The sequence below is a fragment of the Peromyscus eremicus genome, chromosome 1, assembly GCF_949786415.1.
Source record: "Peromyscus eremicus chromosome 1, PerEre_H2_v1, whole genome shotgun sequence".
Lineage (NCBI taxonomy): Eukaryota > Metazoa > Chordata > Mammalia > Rodentia > Cricetidae > Peromyscus > Peromyscus eremicus.
The window spans coordinates 26065122-26088180 of NC_081416.1; the positions used below are offsets into that span (position 1 = coordinate 26065122).

At 40.5% G+C, this 23059-nt stretch overlaps 1 protein-coding gene across 3 annotated transcripts in view; it reads right to left on the reverse strand.

Annotated features, from left to right (window-relative positions):
* Nucleotides 1-10469: 10469 nt before the first annotated feature.
* Nucleotides 10470-23059, reverse strand: part of Pcgf5 (polycomb group ring finger 5) — a 113204-nt gene continuing 100614 nt past the window's right edge. For 2 of the 3 annotated variants that reach the window (XM_059258785.1, XM_059258784.1), the window contains exons 8-10: nt 22349-22438; nt 16735-16794; nt 10470-11296 (exon numbers count right to left, since the gene is read on the reverse strand). In XM_059258785.1, coding sequence (XP_059114768.1) covers nt 11249-11296; nt 16735-16794; nt 22349-22438 — 198 coding nt within the window. In that variant the 3' untranslated portion in view covers nt 10470-11248. The remainder of the gene's footprint in view (nt 11297-16734; nt 16795-22348; nt 22439-23059) is intronic. The other variant, XM_059258787.1, reaches the window with a different exon arrangement.

Below are 23059 nucleotides of genomic sequence, written 5' to 3' on the forward strand. Positions count from 1 at the left end.
TCTATTCATAAGAAGCACTTCTATGAACATTGAAAAAGTTAACTTTCACCTACATTGCCTGGGATGACACTAAGCTGTCATTGTAGATTAAGGCAAAGATGTCAGATTTCTTTTTTAAATTTGGATTGTAAGTATAAAGGAGTCAATACTAACAGCCATTCACATTTTATTTTCATTAGTTTTTAGCAGTTAGGTTAGCAAATTTCCTTGGATCTAAATAGGGATTAAAATGTGCCTGCATTTTTCTATTGAGGACTCACTCATCTTTCAGGTAGGCACTGTTTACTGACCCCTACAAGTAACCCATTGATGTTCTAAAGACAAAAAGGGAAAACAGGGGCAATCAAATTCATGACTAAAATCTGTAAGAGGTGACGATCCCTAAACCCAGAACCATTTGGTCCAGGTGATGTGGACTGACATGTCCCTGAAGTTTCCTTTTCCTGTTTGTCCCCCAAGTGGAAACCTGTAAATAAATGAGGTCCTTTGACTTGATGGCTTTCTCTCTGCACCATACTCTCAAACTTTAGCATGGCTTCCATGACGTATCCTCAAGACCAAGGGCATCCCCTGTGTGGCTTCATTCTCCAGCAAGGCAAAAAAGAAAGTTATAAACATTCAGTGATTGGTGTGTAGCCCAGCATCCCCTCTGAACACACCAGTAACTACAGAATATCATTGAGTGCATGTTAATTTTTGAAGATCTTTTTTCTAAACTTTAATCTATTATATCCTGCTGGTTTTGTTTCTTCTCAATAGACTGACTGCTTTGGTAAACAGTCGTGACTGTGAACTACGGGGCTGACAGCATGTGCTTTTGCTTTTGTTTGTTGCTTGGCCTAGTCAAATGTTCTTTTGTGGCAGCTCACATTTTGAATGAGTTAATTATAAATTGGCATCCAGATTTCTTAAGACAACTCTTGCTTTGTGACCTAAAACTTTATCATTTGATAATTTTGATTTTTTTTTTCAGACTTGTGGTTTTCTACCCATTTACCATAAGAACCAATGACATAGGGAATGTCAGTCTCAATTCAGGGCCCACTACATGGACCAGAGAATTTCAGATTCTTCAATTCAACAATAAAGACCCGGGATTGACGAGAGGGATGACAATGAAAAATTTGTTATAGTATAATTTTCTGTGAAGACAGATCTGTCAGAGGACTGGAGCAAACAGTGTCTTCTGAGCACGAAAGGACGGCTGCTCAGATGAACTCACAGACTTGTACAAGATCAAGCCAGTCAACATTTCAGCATTGTGTGGGAAGGCGTTCACAAGTCCCTACATCGAGGAACTATGGCAGCTGGGACCGATGGCTAAACACTGCAGACCAGCTGTGTGCTGAGGATATTGCGGTATAGGCTGGCTGATAAGTGGGACACGACAGCTGTAGCCATTTATCAGAAAGAATGTCCAGAGAGACACCAAGGCAGGGACCAGAGGGAGATGTGACCTACCCAGTTGCAGTGGTCAAATGAAGAATAAAGCCATTCCTGGTCTGACTCCAGGATCCCTTCTCCTTACCATAACAAGCTTCAAGCCAGAACTCCAGGCTGCTTTGGACAGAAGCTATCTCAGAGCAGGGCCAGGAAAGGTGTTTGGCAGAGCCCTGGTGGTGTGGGGAGCCCTGGATACCAGGTCCTAGATAAGGCTAGTGAAGGCTTTTTGAGATCTTTTCTTCCATCTTTTTTAAATTGAACCCAGCTCCCAGCCGCTCCCCCCCCTAAAGCAGTAATGAAACTTTGTCTGTGGCTGATCTTCTCGGGGTTTCATATATTGCCTTCTTGGTCTGAATTTTCCCCACTTCCTATGGAGGTGGGCACATTGCATGGTGGTTGTGGTGTAGAAATGGTGATGGAAGTAGTGGTATGGTGGTGATGGTGGTGGTGAAGATGGTGATGGGGGTGGTATGGTTGCCAGTGGTGGTTAGGATGATGGTGGTAGTGATAATGCTATAGTGATGGTGGACATGGTAGTAGTGGTGGTAATGGTGATGGAGGCGGTTGTCACGGTAGAGGTGATGGTAGGGGTGCAGGTGATAGTGATGGGGTTGGTATGGTAGTGTTGACAGTGGTATGATGGTGGTAGTTGTGGTGATAGTTGTGATACAGGGTGGTATGGAGGTGGTAGTTGTGATGATTGTGGTTTTGGCGATTGGGAGCTGTCAAAGGAATCCCCTACCTCCATCCACACTTCTATTCATCTTGGGTCTCACTGACATTTCCCTGGAGCCCTTTTGTGTCTTCCATTCTGGAGTACTGCACCAGGGAGTGTGCACCATGGTGTATTTGGTGCTGGTGAAGTCGAAGAGGGCACTGGATTACCTGTAGCTGGAGTTATGGGTGGTTGTGAGCCACCACGTGTGTGCTGGGAATCAAACCTGGGTCCTTTTTAAGAGCAACACATATTCTTAAGGGCTGAGCAACCTCTCCAGCCTGCTTTCTGCTTTCCACAGTGCTGAGAAAATGGGAGCAGGAAGGCAGATCCTGCCTCCACCACACTTACTATAGGAATCTTATCCCAAGTGGGCAATGTGTTTATGAACTGAAGAGATGCTCACTGGCATCTTTCATACCACATAGAAATTCTCAAGTAGAGATGGAACCCATGTCAACAAAGGAGGCATCAGGCAGTGCTAAAGACTCCTGTGGGTATCAATCACTCTGAAATCAGCTTCATTCACTACTGTTTACTCCGGTTATGGTGCAAGTTATATGTGTCACATGAACAATACCCATCTAGGCTCATAATCTCCTGAAAAGAAATCAATGGTTTTGAGGAAAGTGCTATGGGAGTAAGACAAAGTGTGGCCAAATGTGCTTGACAAGACATAGTTGTGCAGTAGGAATACAGGGCACTGTAAGTCCAGGGGTTTGTATGCAAAGCAGGGACTGATAGGGACAAGAGGGGATTTTGTTAGGCACAGGTAATTTTAGTATTTTTCTTTGAGGCAGGGTTTGTCCATACTGCCTAGGCTGGTCTCAAACTACTGGGTTCAATCTTTCCTCCTGTCTCAGTTTCCTAAGTGGCTGAGATTTCAGGCACACATCACTTCTCAGGCTAGGGCATTTCAACAGGATCAGGGGCTTGTAGGGACAAACAGGGCTTTGTAGGGAGGCATAAGATACTAGAGAGAAAGGCAAGGCTGTGAAGGAGTGGATCTTGTGAGAAGCAGGGCTCATGGAAAGCAGAACTTCCTAGAAAGCACAGGAGTTTGTAGCAGGTGAGAGCTTGCTAGAAGGGACAAAGACTTCCTAGGGAGCAGGCAAGGTTTGTAGAATAAGCAGACCTTGTAAGGATGGGCCTAGGCCACACATGTGAGCAGGGCCTCTGAGGAGGACCCAGGCCACGCAGGAGGCACATGCACTTCCTGGCTTTTCTCTCATCTCTTCTCTAAGTTGTAACATTACTGCAGGAAACACAGAAAAACGTTTCTCTTCCCAGTTCTGGCCCTCAGATCATGAACAAGCTCACTTCCAGTTACCATTGTCTCCTGGTTTTCTCCTGAAGAGGCAGCAAGCAGTGGACTTCAGACCCCAGTAAGAGAAGCTCGGCCAGGAGCAGGGCTTCTCAGGAGGGGCAGTGTTTGGGAGGAGCAGGGCTCAGCATGAGGACTGGGCTTGGTGTGGAGGAGCTACTTCCAGTGGAGGAGTAGGGCAAAGACTGGGGGTGGCGGGTGGAGGCAGCAGGGACTCCACTTCTCCCGGAGCAGGGTTCCCAGGGATAGGGCTTCCTGGGTTGAACAGGGCTTCCTAACACAGACTTCAGGGAGAAGAGCTGGGCTTTGTAGGAGGGCTATGCTCTTTTGTGAGGGGACAGGGCACGGGGAAGAAGAGACTAGCAGGGCACGGGCTTATATGAGCAGCAGTGTTACACAGGAGTACAGGCTGCCTAAGAGCTATTCTCTTCAAGAAGGGACTGGCTTTGTGGGAGCAGGATGATGCAGAAGCAGGGCCTTGCCATTCCCACAGAGGCTTTGAGGGAAGGCTGGGGCTTGTTAAGGAAAACAGGGGATTTACAAGGTGAGCAGGTAAGGAGTGGCAGGTTCTGTTGTTTGGAACGGGACTCCAAGCTTGTGGCTTTGGGAGGAGCAAGGCCAGCAGGTTTTGAGGGTGAATTGGAACTGTGAGAGGGATTCTGTACTGGCCAGGGCTTGGAGGAGGTCTTGTTAAGAGGTCCAGGGTACTATCTGAGGACAGCTTTACAGGGTGAGGATGCAGGGGAGCTTAGGGGAGTAGGGCTGTGCAGGAAGCACAGGTTCATAAGAGGATGTTGAGGTTTGAAGAAAGGACTTTAAGGGAGGAACTCCGAGTTGCCTGTAAGAGCAGAGCCCTGTAGAAAGAGTGGGTCCTCCCAATGAGGGTAGTTTGAAAGAACGGGATAGTTCCTTTTGTTGTGTTACAGCCTACTTAGCCTTGTTGGGCATGATTGCTCATATTGTCTCTAGGACAGCTATCCTGGCACCAAGCTCCACGGCAGAAGTTGGATTGCTAAGGACTCTTTGTCTTGGCTTCTAGAAAATAGCACCTGTAAATTCCCAGATATGTAAAAAGCTGGGCACAAGACCCTCCATATCCTTCTAAATTAGAGAGAATAGCCAAGCCTGTGCTGACAAAAACACTTTGCAGTCCCAGGCAAACTGTAACCTCCTTTCTCAAATGCAAGTGCAGAAAGTGATTAGCAGGTTATGCTAAATGTGTTTTCCTGCTTGGGGCATGGCTTGACCAGGTCCTCTAGTTGTCCTCCCAGCTTCTGGTCAATCACATGCAAGGAGGGTGAAGTGTGTCATAGTCCCAGGACTCCCTATGCAGGATTCTTCTTGCTCTTTCCCGTTCTGAGCATCCATGGTGAAAGTGGAGACACGAGGCAGGTCGGATCCAGCTGCATCCCACCTTATTGAGGGCCCGGGCTGTCCTGCTACCGTCATGATTCACTGATCAGTGGAGCACGGGGAAGAGCCTTCCCACCTTCCTGACTTAGAGGTCTTCCTTAGCCCAACTAGAATCTCTGAAGCAAGTGCCATGTAGGGTGCAATGAGACCCAGCTAAAGGTTGACCAAAGACTCTGGAGCCAGACAGCATAGGTCTGAATCCTCAGGCTTGGTGAACTCCGACAAGCGAGCACAAGTCTCAGGTGCCTGAGTTTCTTTCCCACTAACAGAACTTAGCTTAGAGGGCTGCTATCAGAACTAAATGAGCTAATACATATAAGAGACTTAAGAGTGACACTAGGCACACCTGAAGTATCTTAATGTCTATTGTTATTTTTGTCATCCTTATCAACTTTTTCTAAATCTTGCATTGTCACCAGACATAGAAAGCTTAAAATTAGGTATAATCCCCAAATACAAGTCAAGATTTGTGTCATCAGTTATTACTACACTTAGGCCATTAAGCATTGCTTTTAAGACCTTAAAAAAAAAAAAAAAATCAGCCAGGCGGTGGTGGCGCATGCCTTTAATCCCAGAACTCGGGAGGCAGAGCCAGGCGGATCTCTGTGAGTTCGAGGCCAGCCTGGGCTACCAAGTGAGTCCCAGGAAAGGCGCAAAGCTACACAGAGAAACCCTGTCTCGAAAAAAAACAAAACAAAACAAAAATCATCCATCCCTCCTTCCCTCCCTCCCTCCCTCCATCCATCCAAGAAACTAGCCCAGGAATGCTCAAAGCCAAGTTCTCTAACTGGTGGAGGAAAACAGTCCTTCAAATCTCGGGACTCTTCGATTACTTTTTCTAAAGACTCCCTGGGTTTGGAAAATTTGGTATGTATGTGGAGACACCTGAAGTATTAGTTAAGGGGCACACACATCTTTAGAACAGCTCCTTAACACTCTTATTTATAATCTCAAATACTCAATGAATATCAATAAAATTTGCTATGGAAACTACTTAAAGGAACATTTTCAACAGAGGTAGCAGTCTATAACAAGTAACACTAAAAAGGCAAACAATAAATACGCAATCAAAAATTTAATAACAAAGATACTATTTTCAACATGGTCAAATATACATGGCTAAGACCAGAATTAAAAAAAAAATGTATCCAGCTCACCAGTACAGTCATACAGTTTTGTACAGAACATTCCATAGATCAACAGAAAATACATGAGCACAAAAATAAAAAATATTTAAAGAGAATCTCTAAGCAGCATTTTCTTTCTGCAAAACAGACATAGACCTTGTACTGATTAAATATCTACAAGTGCTTTTCCTTTACAAAAATACATAGATTCTTAATAGACTAAGTCATTAACAATGACCTGGTAATTCTTTCACTTCAATTTGAATGATTCATAAGCTAAATCTTACAACCACAAAAAGGTTTTTATTTGTATTAAGATGTTATCACTTTTGACAAAAAGCTTAAAATATTTCGTATTTCAAAATAAAATTAGCAACATAACTTTACAATATATTCTGTGCTAGATTTACTGTGAGGGCTATTCTAAGAAATGATTGCTGTTGAGTTACCAGACACAGGAAAGTGAAGGAACACATACCCCCCACCCCACGCTCTTGTCCTGGACCACAGCTTCATAAGGACACTTAGGCCCCCACCCCATTCTGAAAAAGACTGCAAAAGAAAACCGGCCTTCAACAGTGCCAGGGTGACCTCCAAACAGACACGTATGTAGAAAGAGCTGCTCCTGGTCCCATGTCAATACACCAGACTGTGGAGAGATGCCCTCAGAATGGTTAGTCTTCATTTGTGCTACAAGACCAAAGAAAACTAGGCCTAGTATTTAACACATCTGTTACATCTGATTCTAGATTCAAAGACAATTAAGATGAAAACACATTTCTGGGAAGCCGCCATTTTGAATCATGGAAAAGTGGATGAGGTTAGACACATCTGCATGAAAATTTAAAGCAATTCTTTTGAAACGTTTAATTTTTATCATTTTCTGAAAGAGCGCCCAAACATTTTAATTCTACTAGAAAACATGATGATGTAAACTTGCTCTTTGTGAAAATCATATTCTAGGAAGAGACTTTCAAATGACCTGAGAAACACCATGGCTTAACACAACAAAAGCCCTACTGTCTACCAGCATTGTATTGTATCTTAATCTCCTGTTTTCAATCAGAACACACTGAGCAAAGTCCATCAAGTAAATCCAAACAAGTGGTGATCCTGTGCTCTGAGGGCTTCTGAGTGTTTAGTGACCCTGACACTGTTCAACAACTCCTGAAGCAGTAGACCTAGCAGACATGCCATGTCCCTTATTGCTCTTCAGAGGATTTACATACTGAAAACCACCGTAACAGCACTTCAAGTTTTTATGATTCTAATCTAGAAAAGATTTGGCAAATTCATACTGATGTTTTATTGATATAAAGGGTAGATTTCTAGAGAACTCCTTATCCAATCAGAGGAATGGATGAGGGATACAGCTCAGTTGCACAGTGCTTGCAGACCAGGCAACACAGGACTGTGGGGCTGTTTCATCCACTCTGCAGATGGTCTACCTCAGGTAGATTCTACCTTAGCGGTGGTCCAGAGCAGACCATCAACCCCAGAGAAAGAATGGCATACTGGGACAGTTTTCAGTGCTCCACTGTCAATATTTGGCCACAGGGCTAAGTTTAATAACAATAAAGTGGCTGCTGAGAAAGGGAGTCACTTTTAAATAAAAGACTTATCACAGGCCCTTATGGAATTTTGCTTTTAAAAATAGCAAAAGCACTTCTGTTAATCCAGTAGAATGTTCTGTGCTCTACAGAGGCAGGCCTGTCAGCACTTCTACTAAAGCCTGTCTTCAACAAATGCACATTTTACGAAGAACCCAGGAGCTAAACAGGTATACTCTCCTTCATACCACCTCTATGGAATAAAAGGCTTCTTAAAATTTAAAATCTCAATTTTCTAGGTTCCTTTTTCTCCCACTTTTTATTGGGGAGGATATTTGTTTTCTTTCTCATATTTAAGGATTTTCTAAGGTCTACCAGATGGAGTTGAAAAAAAAAAAAAAACCACAACGTATTTGAAGGGAAATACATTGACTGCAGCAAAAGAGGCATTTGACTCATTCTACCAAGAACTCGAACTGCAGTGCCTTCATTGGCAATGTTTAGTAAGTAATCAAGGTTACTACTATTTACCGTCAGGTCATCTACTAGTTTCCATCTTCTGAACTGTCCAAACTGTCTCCAACATGGTTATTAACAATAAAATGTCTTTGGTGATACAAAACTCTTTGAAAAAAGACTTTAGCTTTTAAGTACCCACTTAGATATGAAGCCATTTATGAGACAGGTACAGATAACTGGAGACTTATGCAGGTAACCTAAAACAGAAACGCACTTTAGCAATGAGGCACTTTCTTTTAAATAGTCAGTAAAGCTTAACAATTTATAATATTATATAACATACTGGTTTTATTACGGACTCAGTTCAAATGAACATTTGTTCTCTCTCACTACGTTTGTACGATGTGGCACACTAGTACGGGGCAGATGCTTAGTGAGTAAATCTTAAAAGTTGTCAAAAACATTACTCTAGTCACCCAAACCTCAGACTTAATATAATCTCATTAACGAACCTTTTAGTTTAATTTTTAGGCCTGAGAAAAGGACATTTTCTTTCTCTATTAACTTATGTGATCACTGCAATTTGAAGTGATTCTTACAGACCACAGGCATTCTTTATATTCAAGATTCCTTGGCCCCTTTCTTTAGGGCTGATTTTTAAGGCAGGTAAAACAGATAACAAAATCTTTTCTGGAGTAGGGTTCTTTAGTTTATTGCTTAAGGGACAACAGATTGAAGACTAACGTTCCTTTACACTTGAGTGTATGGATTCAGGGCTATTCTAGAGGGTTTTGTTAAGCAACCCTGTACATGCAAAGTCGGCCACAAACAGTGCCTGCTCATGTTTCCTACAGTGGGTTCCTTACAAGGGCAACTAAGTGGGAATTTGGTGCATGTCACACCAGACAAGAAAGTGGTCTACACTTGGCTGATATACCAGAGGAGGCTAGCTGAAAAAGCCTGATTCCACTAGCACTACCACTTTACTCATGGTCCCATGTGACATCAGCCATCCTTAATGGTATGTTTTGGCACACAGTCTATTACATCTCAGTGAAAGTGTCAATGCATAACGTTAAATAAAGGAACTTTTATAAAGCTGCTTTCTTTCATAACTATTTCCTATGTATCCTTGGAAAATAGTGATCAGGCAACAAGCAAAATTTAGAGACCTTGTATATAAAATTCACCTATGGCCTTACGTCTTGATGAGGAGCGAAATAGCCAAGTCTTATTGTTTGGTTTTCAAAACTGATTTTGACTTGTTAATTAAAATTAACCTTCATATTTAAAATATACTTATCTAAATGTGACAAACTGTAGTATCTTTAAAATTTTCTTAGAGATAACTAGGAACTAGGTTTTACAAAACATCAAACTAATTTCTGTAGTTAGATAATAGATTCAGTTTTTTGGTCAAGCATAATGGTCTAAACTTTAGAGTAAATCAACTATCTTTTAAATCCTGATCGTGAGTTCTTCCAGAAACAGCCAATCTATAACAACCTGAAGTTAAAGAGTTGCTATGGCCTTCTAATGCAGCTTTTGACTTGAAAAAAGATGTAAGGAAAAATCATAAACTTTCAGCCTTTTATATTATGAAATACTCCAAGATTGAGCTTCACTGTGTATATTTATTTCTTAGAGCTGTTTATTTCTATGAAGCACTCTGAAATTCAGAAAGCATCAGCTTGTGAAGTAAGTATTTTACTGGGAAATGCAGAGCACCCGTGTTCACAGTCTAAAAAACGATGTGTGGAACACACGGTGCTCTTATCAGATTTCTGAAAAGTCATTTTTCCTATTTTCCCCCCACCTGTCAGAAGTTAACTTGTTTGTTTCAAAGCAACCAACAGACATGTTTCACAGTTTTCTTTTCAACTATGGATTTGACAAAATCTAAAATGTTTTTCATGTAGTAAGATAACAGAGGACCCTGACTTGCAGGCTAATTTCATATGTGTGGAAGACTTAACCAAACTGTCAACATCAAGGACATCATCATAGTTCTGACTTCTACTACACTCACCTTTAATGAACTCACAGTTAAAACAATCCCACTTCCTGTTTACTACAGTATCTAAAATAAAATATCCCGAAACCACCAATTTTGGTTAGAATATTTATCTATTACATAGCATTTATTTTGTGGGTATGGTTTGGAAATGTGATATGCAGCTAACAATCTGGATCAGTAACTTGAGATTTTGGAAATCCATAAATGAGCATTATCTAAAATCCTAGTATTTAAAACCATTATACATAACCCTCTGCATGCCACAACACATGCCTAAGGCCAACTTAAAAGAAACAATGCTTTCACAAAACGGCATCAACAATGCCATGATGCACACACACACACACACCACGGGCTAGACAACAAATGGAGTTTTGTAAAGCAACACCCACTTGCCCTAAAACAGTAACAAACGTTAACATACTCACACATTAATTTTATTAGACATCAATATGATCAGCTGCCAACATTATGAACTTCAGTTGTCCAAGTCACATACATTTTCAATGTGAAGGGCTAACACGCCTTCCTGTGCAATGGTAGAGACTACCCAGACATTCAGGATAGCTCCAATTGTAATGTGCTCTGGTCAAAAGATAACTGGAATTCTTCACAAAAGGACTTGCACACTCAAGAATGAGCTGGCATTTTGGTTTTTTTTTTTTTTTTTTTTTGGCTGTTTATTCTTTTTTACATAAAAGTTTACCAAGAATAGGACAGTGGCTCAGAAACCACTTTTCTAAATATATTTTTATACAAAATAATTTCAAGATATAATTATACTAGTTCTTGTACAGTACTCTATTTTAACAAGAATAAAAGTATTAAGTATGTGAAAACTGCAACACCACAAGGATTGAGCCATTTTACTAGTGTAATTAACATTAGAACAATCTTGCAACAGGCAAGCAAAACATTGAAAAGCAGAGTCACGGCTGTACTCCTGGCTGATTTCAGCCGTGCTTTGCACACTGTGAGACGAGACGAATGTCTTATGCAGATGGTCAGTAGCAGAAGGGCACTTGGATTGCTCCTAGTAGAAACAACATGAAGGAAACTGACACTGTCGAGACAGACAATGGCCTTATGTGCATGCTGAAAATCAGGTCGTGTCTCAAGTCCACACACCGCTCACTGTGCAATCTGCCGACGAGTAAACAAATAGTGCAGGTTCATTCAGTGCAGTCTGGGCCCCTTGGCCTACCCAAAGTCAATTCTTGGTCGATACTGCAATACCATAGGGTACGACTACAAAAAAAGAAAAGTATGAGTAAGACGGTGTTTATATAAAAACAAGTTCATACAGAAAAGCTTTGGAGAACTGGGGATTATAATTTATATTTCCTGATAATAGTGACGACAAAAGTTAAAATTTAAGTTGTCAATTAAGATTCAAGTTACTATCAGTACCTCTCCCTCCCTTCCTCCTTCCCCTCTCCTCCCTTCCTAGAGTGCCTGCAGAGGACTACAAGCTGCATCCCACCAGCAACTCTGTGGGCTAAGTACTTGAGTCCTGGATTCTCCAGAGCTGTTGCTGGTGAGAACCCACTGAACCACTCCAGAGTAAGAGACCCTATTCTGCAAATGGGTGAAACTGGAATTTCTACAATATTGTTCATTCATTTGATACTCTTTCCTTCGGTATTTTTTTAATTTTAAAATGGTCTTTAGAAGTACTGAAAACATGTTCCTGTTACATGGATTGGTGACCATCTCCTTTCAATATGATTTAGTGTTCACAGCTACAGCATGACCACACAATCCTAGGGAGGAAGGAGCCTCCTGCAGATGGAGGCAGGAGCCATATTCCCTCTCTGTCTGCTTCACCTTCACTACCACAGAGAAACAAATCATCAGAAAGCAGTTTGGAGAGTCACTGATTTTCCTGTTCTAAACTTTGCAGGTTTCCACTTTTGAAGTGAGATCCAATGAGCTAAGTATCACAGAATCCAGAAAAGGCTGAGAAGGCCACTGGCCAGTGTTGTGCTATTTCAGGGTAGGTGGGTGCAAAGCCTTCAGTACAGAGAACCCTGTGTTCTTTACTACAGGAAGAAGGCAGACTGAGAGTCTACAACCCTGAGACACCCTCTCAGCACTTCCACACATGCTGCACAGCGAGAGACTGGATGCTGCTATGTACTAACTTGCAGTTAGGGCAGGAGAGTGGGAAAGATGCCAGAGGCCTTGTTCTCAGCTGAGGAATCAAGCAGCTGCTGCTTCTGATCTCATGGGCTAGCACAAGAGTCTCCGACTTGCGAGGTTCCAATGGTCTTAGCCTTATTCTGCTTTTTAATTTTGTTTACTTGGACTCATCTTAAGTTTTACTCTGGTTTTCCAGAACCAGCTTAGAACTAGGTTAGTTGAGCGCACAAAGTTCTCTATTTCTGAAGTCCAGTCAGATTTTTGAGGTCACTGACACGGCCACCTTATCTGACTTTACTAAGCCCCATTCTATTTCCCTCAAACCCCCAGCTTATCCTTTATTACAGTCTTTGAACTTTGCTTTCTATTCCTGATTGAAGAATTTGCATACTTCTGCAATTAAACTACTCATTTTAGAATACACTCATTACAGATAAAAGTCCAGCAACAATTCTACTGAAGGTGAACAACAGACACAGAAGTAAAATGGCTTGATTGCCAACGACTGAGATTTTCTGTCTGGGGCTGAGATTCTTTTTTTTTTCTCTCCCCACTCCCCCAAAACTTGTGTTTGTTCTGTGGACACATGAAGTTCAATAATTTTACTGAAATGTGCAAACTCTTGACATATTCCTCCCCCTCTTAACTTGGCAACTTAATAAACATAAAATATATTATTTTTACTTTATTACTTGACTTCTAAAAAGTTAATTACATGTATATTTTATTTGTCAACTTTTATAGCTTGTCCAATTATTGAAAGTTAAGCTTTTTCATACTGATATATAGTTGTTATATTTAATGGCATTACACCATTTCCTGTCAGATACTGCAAAAATTTGAGATTTCTGCCTTGTACTTTTCAATATTAATAGTTACATCACTATTTGTCTCCTTTAATTTTCAAAGGTACAGTGTGAAAGATTGTCTCTGCTATAAAATCATTTTCCCAACTGTATTTTCTTCTTCATCTTTTCTATTATCATTTTGAACAGTTACTGTTTTGACCCATCAGGAGTCATAAAATGAGGTTTTATGTTGAAGTGTCTTGCTGCAGTCTTACTGCAATTCATGAAGAGTCCTAGGAGATCTGCATCCAACCTCCAACACTGTGTCTTTGAATGTATCATTTCCAACCACCCCGTGTACTGTCGCTCCAGTGCCACTGGCTTCCCTGCAGATCCTGAGTGTTGAGATACCTGTTTCTGTTTCTCAAGGCCATTGTGTTGTGTTCCCTCGGCTCTGTGTTCTCTATTATATATTCACGTGGTTATGTCTTCCTTATGATCCAAACCGACCACACCAAAGAACTTGAACTTCTTCTTTGGTTATCTTACTGTACAAAATGTATTTCTTTCTCTCTCTCTCTCTCTCTCTCTCTCTCTCTCTCTCTCTCTCTCTCTCTCTCTCTCTCTCTCTGTATGCTCATATAGTTGTATATATGCATCTCTGTGTATGTATGTATGTACATTTGTGGACGCTAAAAGTAGTCATGGGTATGGTTCCTCTGAGACTGGCCACCTTATTGTTTGAGACAGAGACTCTCATTCCCCTGGAGCTAGCCAATTAGGTAAGGTTTGAGGGCTAGTGAGTCACAAGAATCTACCTGCCTTTGCCTCCAGAGTACTCTGTACACCTAACCAGTTTTATATGGGTTCTGGGATTGAATAAAGGTCCTCATCTCATGCCTGCAAAACAAGCAGGTTACCAACTAAGACACCTACCCAGCCCTCTAAAGTACATTAAGTAGATACTTAAAGTTTCCCCTGGACACTAAACTTTCCCTGTTTTTTTTTTTTTTTTTTTTTGCCTCTATGTTCTATGAGAGAAAAGTTGTTCAATGTTTTCTTCTATAGCTCAGGGCTAGAAGAATACCTCAGGCATACTTAAATAGCTCAAAAGCATTTGTTAAAGAGCCTTTCTTTCTGCCTCCGCCCTTGGAGCCACTGAGCTTGGGATCACTGCAATCGGGACCACTGCGTTCAGGCTCCGGACTAGAACTTACTCTGGAGCAATTCTCTCCTCATGCATGTGGAGGTCAGCACCTGATGTGAGCTCTTAGCTTTATAATGCACTGTTGCACACAGGTGCTAGTGATCATGTCCCATTCATTACTTACCTGACTGGAAACACCCATTTCCTGATTAACATTAGTTTAACTAACTTTGCTCGGTTAAATAAATCTTGTAAAAGTATGCAGAGTCACATTTAACTTCGTGCAGAGTCTGACATCTATGATGACATTTAAAGTCTGTGTGAAACAGAATTCTGAATATGCAAGAGTAGGTCTTTGAGGAAATATATACTGACTAAAAAATTTTGTAATCACCTGACCTTATATTTGATTTATTTTTTAACAGTTTTATTAAAAAAAAACACAAACAAACTAAGATGCATACAAGGAGATGAAGAGGAGACAGAAAACGTGAAATATTAACTAGTCAATCTAGGTAAAGAATGTCTTTGAAATAGTTACTTCAGTTTTCAATTTTCAAACTTCAAACTAACCAGCTAGTAGAAAAAATGAGCACTAAGACTGACTGGATTTTATCAAATCAGCACTTAGTGATTTTTATTTTGGAGTACTCAAAAAAAAAATACTAGCTTGTTTTCTATCTGTCTCTCTCTAATATGAAGATATTCTTGCATTTCTGATAAAATTTCTACCAGGTCTTGACTTTATTCTCTTAGGATATTTTAGTACATTATTTAGTATGCTATTTAATATCTCTGCATTTGTATTCAAAGTGAGACTTGGTTCTAGTTTTTAAAAAGATTTTTTTTTATTTTTTAAACTATGTATATGTATGGGTCTGCGCATGTGTGAGTACAGGTGCCCAAATTGTCCAGAGAGGGGGTTCATTCCCTGGAGCCACCTGATGTGGTTGCTAGGAATAGAACTCTGGTCCTCTGCAAGACCAACGTGCACTCCTAATGCCTGTACCACCTCTCCAGCCCCTTGGTACTAATTTTCTAACTGAATTCTCTGTCAAGTTTGCTGGCATTTGATGCTCCCTTTAGGAAATGATTTTGGAAAAATTTAAATGTAAAATTTAATTTTCTTACAAGATTGTTATCCACATGAAGTGTTGAATAAAGAAAAGGAAGTGAGTGCATGGGCGCAGATTTGTCTTATTTCAATGTTCTTCAACAGTTAGCATCAGCGCTAAAGAGCAACGTCATCTCCCAGGACACAGCTATCAACATGAAGACACAGAGTGGAAGCCTACGGATCGTGGGTTACAGCTACAGACAAGGTTATCACTATGATCTATCAGCCCTGCCGTTTGGATTTTACACATTTCACTACATCAACTCAACTGTTCACTCAGCCCTCTCCCTCACAGCTTCCTTCCTGGGTGGTTTTCTCTCTGCCTGTCTAGATGGTATATTAGGTTACTTCATTTCTAAAAAAAAAAACCAAAAAACTAGGATTTACGCCAGGCGGTGGTGGCACACACCTTTAATCCCAGCACTCCGGAGGCAGAGCCAGGCGGGTCTCTGTGAGTTCGAGGCCAGCCTGGACTACCAAGTGAGTTCCAGGAAAGGCGCAAAGCTACACAGAGAAACCCTGTCTTGGGGAAAAAAAAAAATCATAGATATGCTGCTCATTAAAATTTCTGCTTAGGGATTTTTCAAGTATTCTTTTAAGACCCAATGTAAACTAATTTGTCTCAACCTCAGAACTGCAACACTGAAGTTTACTAGTTACTGACTACTAGCAACTAGACTGATGACTTTTAATTACTGGGGAAAGGGCAATGGATTATTTTAAAGAAATACTACAACTCATCCATGAGATTAAGACTGGGCATGTTATCTCTGCACTTAGTAATATAGTATTTGTGCCTTACTATAGTGCACACAGACTCTTCTGTTTTTCATTTAAAAATATTTATTTTTAAACATATGTATGTATGTGGGCATGTGCATTATTAGTGAGGGTGTCTATGGAGCCTAGAGGTCTCAGATGCCCTAGACCTGGAGTTATAGGTAGTTATGAGCCACCTGATGTGGGTTCTGGGAATCAAAATTGGCTCCCATTTTTTAACCGCTGAGTCATCTCTCCAGTTCGTTTTCCAAATTTCTAAAATTTGTTTTTATTAGAAAAGTTTTTCTTAGACACAAGTTTAAGGTCCTTGTGTGTTACTACATGATCATTCCTCTGTGTTACTCATTCCTCTGTGGTAGCCCGGAGCAGACGTTAGGGCTGGCTGGGCCCAGCAGCCAGATCACAATTAGAATTAGCCCTAGCTCTATTTAAAGTCACTCAATTTGACATTTCATCTAAACACAGGACAGATTAGAGATTTCTCAAGGGCTGAAATAATTATTAAAAATTCTTGATTCATAAATAATAGTTGTTATACATACTTTCATTTTTAGTTCAGTAAAATGGTTAACTCGGGAGAACTATGATAATGGGAAACTTGTTATTTAAGTTTGAAAAGACTTTAAAAATTGGTTTTACAAAGTGACATGTCTGAGAACTTGAGTTTGGGATGGGAGTGGTGGTCCTATGTACCGTCATGAGTGCCTCTTACCTGATACCAAGTGCCATCCTGAGAGCAGACTTGCGAGGCTGAGCAGTTCAGACAGCGAAACTGCGGAGGAGACGAACTCATCAGATAAGAGGCATCCACAACGGGACATATTTAAAACGTGTTATTTAAAGTAGTTTAACGTCAAACATAAGCGCCAACATGAGAAATTTAAAGAAACACTGAGGAATGGTGTGGCTTTTTTGGGGGGGGAGGAGGGGAAATATTTAATAATCTGGTGGTTGGTAAATTTTAGTGTTAATTTTATCATTTATCTATGAAGGTTTTTGTTTGTTTTAATATTCTAAACTTACCAATATGGTATCCTACTCTTTTTATCTCATTTCCAAATGCTAGTTTCTGGGAAATCCTCATCTCCTAGTACCACCACTTTCTCCTTTAAGTACAGAGTGGGGACCATCTTTTCCCCACCTGCTCCTGAGGTCAATCTCTCCTACACCTCCTCTTCAGCTACTCTGAGAGCAACACTCTCAGAACTCTGAGAGGACGTGGAACTTCATTCAGTCTGTGAGGGGCTGATCCATTGCCCTTTTCCTTTCATATTGCTCAGGTCACAGTCTTGATCTCACGCCTGTTTTAATAGCACGGATGAGCTCCGAGTCAGTCGGACACTCTGTTCGCAGTCTTAATCATTATACATTATACAACTTATACTTTTAAGTTATGCACGTACTTAACACCGCATACTCTTCCAAATGGAAAAAATAAATATATAAATAGCTGAGAATTAAACACAGAAAAATACAAGTTAGAATTAATCAGGAAAAATTTAACTTCCCAAAGTAGACTTTTTAAGGCTCTACTTTGGAAGATGATAAATTTCACCAAATTTTCTCTGGAAGTTGGTCCTTTCTTATGCACAGAGTTCATCATCATGCTCTAAGGACAGCCTGCCACTTCGGTCCTTACTGACTCGGATAGGTCCGCAAGCTCTAACCTACCACAGTTTGTCTGACTGTGCAAGCTGCAAAAATCATTCAGTAAGATTACAGAGTTAGATTTCATTAATTTTTTTCCTATTAATCTCCTTGGTATTGGTTAAAACAGATGTGTGTGTGTAGTTTTTTTTGTTTTCTCCTAAAACTGCCGGATTGCAAATGAAGCAATGAGAGATGGGCATGGTTGCTGGAGTGGCTGAGGCTGCAGGAAGAGGTGGAAGCTGCAGGAGCATCTGGGAAAAGGCGCTAGACTGAGGGAACGCAACCTACCCACAAGAGAGTGAGCAGGAAGAACACGGGTCCCTGATGGATGCTGAACGGGAACAGACAGATGCTGACAGGAGCTCTCACGGAGTAGAGGAAGAGTGGATGAAGATCATAGCACAGTTTAACAGAGACACTGTTACTTTTCTACATTTATTAGATTAGGCATTCTGCTAAGTACTTGAGCATATAATATTAATTCTTGCTAAATTTTCCTACACAGGCACTGTTACAAGGATCCCCAAAACTGAGGGAAAACTGGGAGGCAGGACACAGCTGGGGGAAAAAAAAAGCTACAACATATATAGCAAGAGGTTAAGTGTTCAGAACACACAAGCAGTTCCTAGAAGTCAACAAGAAGACATACTCATGATTAAAAGGGCAATGAATATGAACACTTGCAAAGATGCTATATTGCTAATATGAGTGTCAAGAAGTCGGAAAACAGGCCCTCTTGTATATTACTGGTATGACTCTAACTTGTGAAACTTTTTTGAGGACAATAGACAACCTCCCACAATGTAAAACTTAGTCCATTGTAAACTTAGCAACACAGGCAATGGGTACATGCCTTGGACTTTATACAGCACTGCTTGTAATGTTAAAAAATGAAACAAAACCCCAATGCCCACCAAAATAGTTAAATTATAATAGTCACACCAACTGAATTGTACCAATATATTTAAAAAAACCTTCAAAATGTAATGGCTTTCCATAAGACATATCCAATGAGAATAAAGTTGCTAGCAATATGTATGATTCCCTATGTCTTGGAAAACTGGCATTATGAAGAGAAATACTAGAGTGATGGTAACATCAGATGACTGAGTAACCCCTGACTGAAACATGAATCTCATCTCCATACCTTCAACTTGTAGAGCCACAGAAGAAACCTAGCCACAGATCATGTTTCCCAAACCTCGCTCTCAAGATCAGAGGTGTTCTCACATGAGTAGAGCTCTCTAGAAATGAGTCTCAGGCCAGCCCCAAGCCTACTAAGTAGAACTGTACTTTGTCATCATGCCCAGAGCACTTGTATTTGCACTAAGATTTAAAAAGCACCTACTGTTAAAGTGTATTTTTCCTACTAGTCATCAACAGATCAACATTGAGCGCAACAATCATCAAGCAAAAATACTGTTATAGAATTGATAGCAGCTATTTGACCAAGTGTTTGTTTTAATTTGTAAGGATAAAGCTATTTAAAAATAATTTATCATGATGGAGACAAGGTCTAAGAAGGGGTAGAGGCCACCTATGGTCATCTTTTCTGAAAGGGACTCAGCTCGAAGGGGACCTAAGCTGGGAAGAAGGGAAGCACTACCACAGAAGCTGGATGGTGGAGAGGGATGCTTGTAATGGTTACTGCAGAACTGGAAGGGAAACTCACTTCCCTGAGACTGGTTCTGGGAGGACAAACAGGATGAGGGAGGGTGGACATGAATATGCAGTACCCTTTCCTGAGGCTAAGGACTCAGGTGGAGACTCAGGACTCCAGTGTGATAGGAGTGGAAGCTACACACGGAGTCACAGGCTGAGTAGAATTACAAGCAGACATTCCATAACACTGACAAGAACGAAAAACTGCAGAGGCCAGAGACGGCTAAAGTAGCCCAGAATACAGTCCAGTGCCAATCAGAGACCCATTCAAAAGTTCATCTCAGAGAACAGGTAAAACAATGTAACGTGATTTTTAAAATCGAGTTTCTGTCTCAATAGGTACAAATACACACACACACACACACACACACACACACACACACACACACACACAATCTGGCAAGCACAACTATTGACCTATACAAGACATGTTATGACTTCAAAGAAAATGGGCATTTGAAAGGTTTTAGACTAGAGTTTTATAAAAGCTGCGTTAAGCACAGTGCTGGTTCAGAATTAACATCTGTTTAAAAAACAATGTCCAGAACATGCACAGACGTGTGTACACACACGCATGTGCAGCATCTTCAAACAATGAGGAGCAGTTTGGAGTGTTCAATAAACTGTATTTCTGGTTAAAAAATCTTCAGAATAAACTAGATTCTTAACCTTGCTATGTGTAAGTGAATCAATTTTAAGTGGACTAGAATGTTTTAACAAAACACTAGAAGCAAGTAAGAGAACATAACAGTAGCTATCAGCACAGGAACAAGCTGATCCCGCCCAGGGCCATGCTAGTTAGCAATGCCAGGAGCAGTACTGAACTGGCAGACATCCTAGCCTCCTGCCAGTATGGAGGGGGTGACCAATCTCAAAACTACAGACACTAGCAAAACCAGGGTTAAAGAACAAGCCATCTCTCCAGGACCAATTTAAAAACTTTGATAAAAGTGTATCTCATCTAAAAAAAAACCTGAAACCTCAGAAATGTGTGACCAGAAATTTAATTACATAAAGACTGATTAGTTGGCAATCTATCAGTAAAAAGCTTACGAGTTAACCCTTTCATGCTTTGACATTAAAATAACTGGCAATGCTGAGCTGGATGGCCCACGTTTCTAATGAGGCGGAGGCAGGAGAATATTAGTCTGAGGCCAGTCTTTGCTACAGTGTGCTCCAGGCCAGCTTGGGCTACATAGTAAAATCTTCCTTCAAAAAATACTTCCCCACCCAGATACATACAAATGGACACCATGGACAACTTTCAGGAGAGTACTTGTGACAGACAGGTGAGCCCTAGGAGAGGTAACCTTTAAACTGGAGGCCAGTCTATTCACAGTGATGAGTTCCAGCATTCACATGCTGAAAGGCCCACTGAACGAGCAAAGACAGACAAAGTGATATTTCCTACAGCACTATTACTGTAGAATTAGAGTACCTGCTTCTAACTGTGCAGACTTACCCTCTGTGGTGTGCACCTGGTACCTCGAACATTTCAGGCTTAAGGAGCACATGAAAACAATGTACATGCAACCCTTAAAGCCCATAAATAAGGCAGTTTTATTTATGCAATACAATTGTATTAAAAAGATGAAACCTAAAGCAGTCTGATGAGTTCTTCAAGTACACACAGCTAGCAAGTGACTGACACTAGAATGTAAGTTTTCTTTCCTGGTCCTGAGATATTTTTGTCAGTGACTAGAGCACTGAACCTCACAGAGAAGATTTTTATCCATGTGAAAACAGATAGGGAAACAACAAAAATCCAGATTTAAGAATTTAGGTGCTTCAATATTATTGTATCATCACATTTTCTTCTGAAAAAGTAGACAAATATCTTAACCACTATATAGTATAAGGATCTTTTGAGTTTTTTTTTTGAGACAGGGTTTCTCTGTGTAGCTTTGTGCCTTTCCTGGAACTCGCTTTGGATACCAGGCTGGCCTCGAACTCACAGAGATCAGCCTGCCTCTGCCTCCCGAGTGCTGGGATTAAAGGCGTGCGCCACCACCGCCCGGCTTGAGGTTTTTCTAACAGTTCAACAGATGTTACTTTAATGTGATGTCAGTATACCTCTGAACTACTGAAACACAGCAACCATCATTATTTGTAAATATTACACTGTGTGAGGTAATAACTAAACTTTGTGCTGTATTTTATAATTAACATTTTCATAAGACAATGTAATAAAACCTGGTAGAAACATTATAATATTTAATGCGTGACATACACTGCACTATAAACTCACACTCTTAATGTTCCATGGGTAAGTTTGGGTGTTAATTACTGCACTTTCTAATCAATCTTAGGTATAGTTATGTATTCAGGTCATGAGGGAAATCTCTGGTAACATTACAATAGTGTTCCTTATTCCCAGATGGGCTTGTAATACAGTACACAGAGGGCCTCACGTTTCCCTAACATTCCTGGCTCAGGTGGACTCAAAGAGTTAACCTAAGCAAAAATACTTAAAACACACAAAAAAATTTTGAGGGGAGGAGGAGCTGATCTTAGGTTTTCTCCTGTGAAAAATTTCTCCCTCATCACTAGGGCCCAAGGCACAATAATCTAATCCCAGCATCAGAAACCTCCACTAATTCACTCACACTCCTAAGTCATTTTTAGTGCTTATCTAATCCTACCCATGTGTTCTCTCTATCACAACCCCAACAATTCCCCTTTCTGACTGTTCGTGCTATCAGGGCATCTGACCCCAACTCACAAACTCACATTTCTAGTAGACACGAGGATTTAAAAAAGTACATGCCGCCTCTGCTCTCAGGCCAGCGGAATCCTGGATGTATTTATTGCTGGACTTAAAAACTCACCTTCAAAATATTTAACATAGACATTGATCTTGTACTTCAACCAATTTTTAGGTGCTAGAGAATAAAGAAGAACCAGTTTCTTCTTTCCCAAATTAATTTCCTAAAGCTCCTAACCCATACTGTTAACTTTAAATTACATAAGAATATATAACTAAATACACACATAGGTAAATATAAAGAATTTACATTTTCTCCTCTTAGTCGCCATCTTGTCATATAGATGAATTCCATAGTATGATCCTTCCCCATAATTTCACCATTGCACAGAACATCCAACTTGAAAAAGAATAATTAAAATATATTAGTCCAAAGAAAATTTAAATTTATACATTTTCAAATTTTAAAAGACCCAACTAGATATACCAACATAAAAGTATCAGTTTTAAAAGAACAGTGAATACTTTTATTAAAACCACTTCCTTACAGAATGTCAATAGTTCAGATGTAACTAGATTAAACAGCATTTATCTTGTGCTATACAACCGTATCTCAAGTTGATACAGTTTATAAATGCAATACCAACCATCTTGATTCATGTTTCTGCAGTCCTGTAGGTTTTATTCTGTAAACCTGGGACACTTCTACACTCTCGCTAGACTCTTCTCATCAGTAGAAGGGTGTAGAAGAGCATACAAGTGTAGCAAGCTCATTCTAAACCCACCACTCAGAATCCTCTGAAGTTCCCAGGATGGGGCATTCCAATGCAGCACAGAGCTGTGTTCAAGGGCTATCTGGCCTCTCTGGCGTATTTGTGGATTCTCCTCACCTTGCAAGAAATGTCAAAACAAACTGTACTTACAAAGCCTCCCTGTCTTGTTTGAGGCTACAGGAAACCACCCCTAAAGCTTTGAAAGGCCACAAGACTTTGTGTATGGTTCACTAATTCAACAAACAATA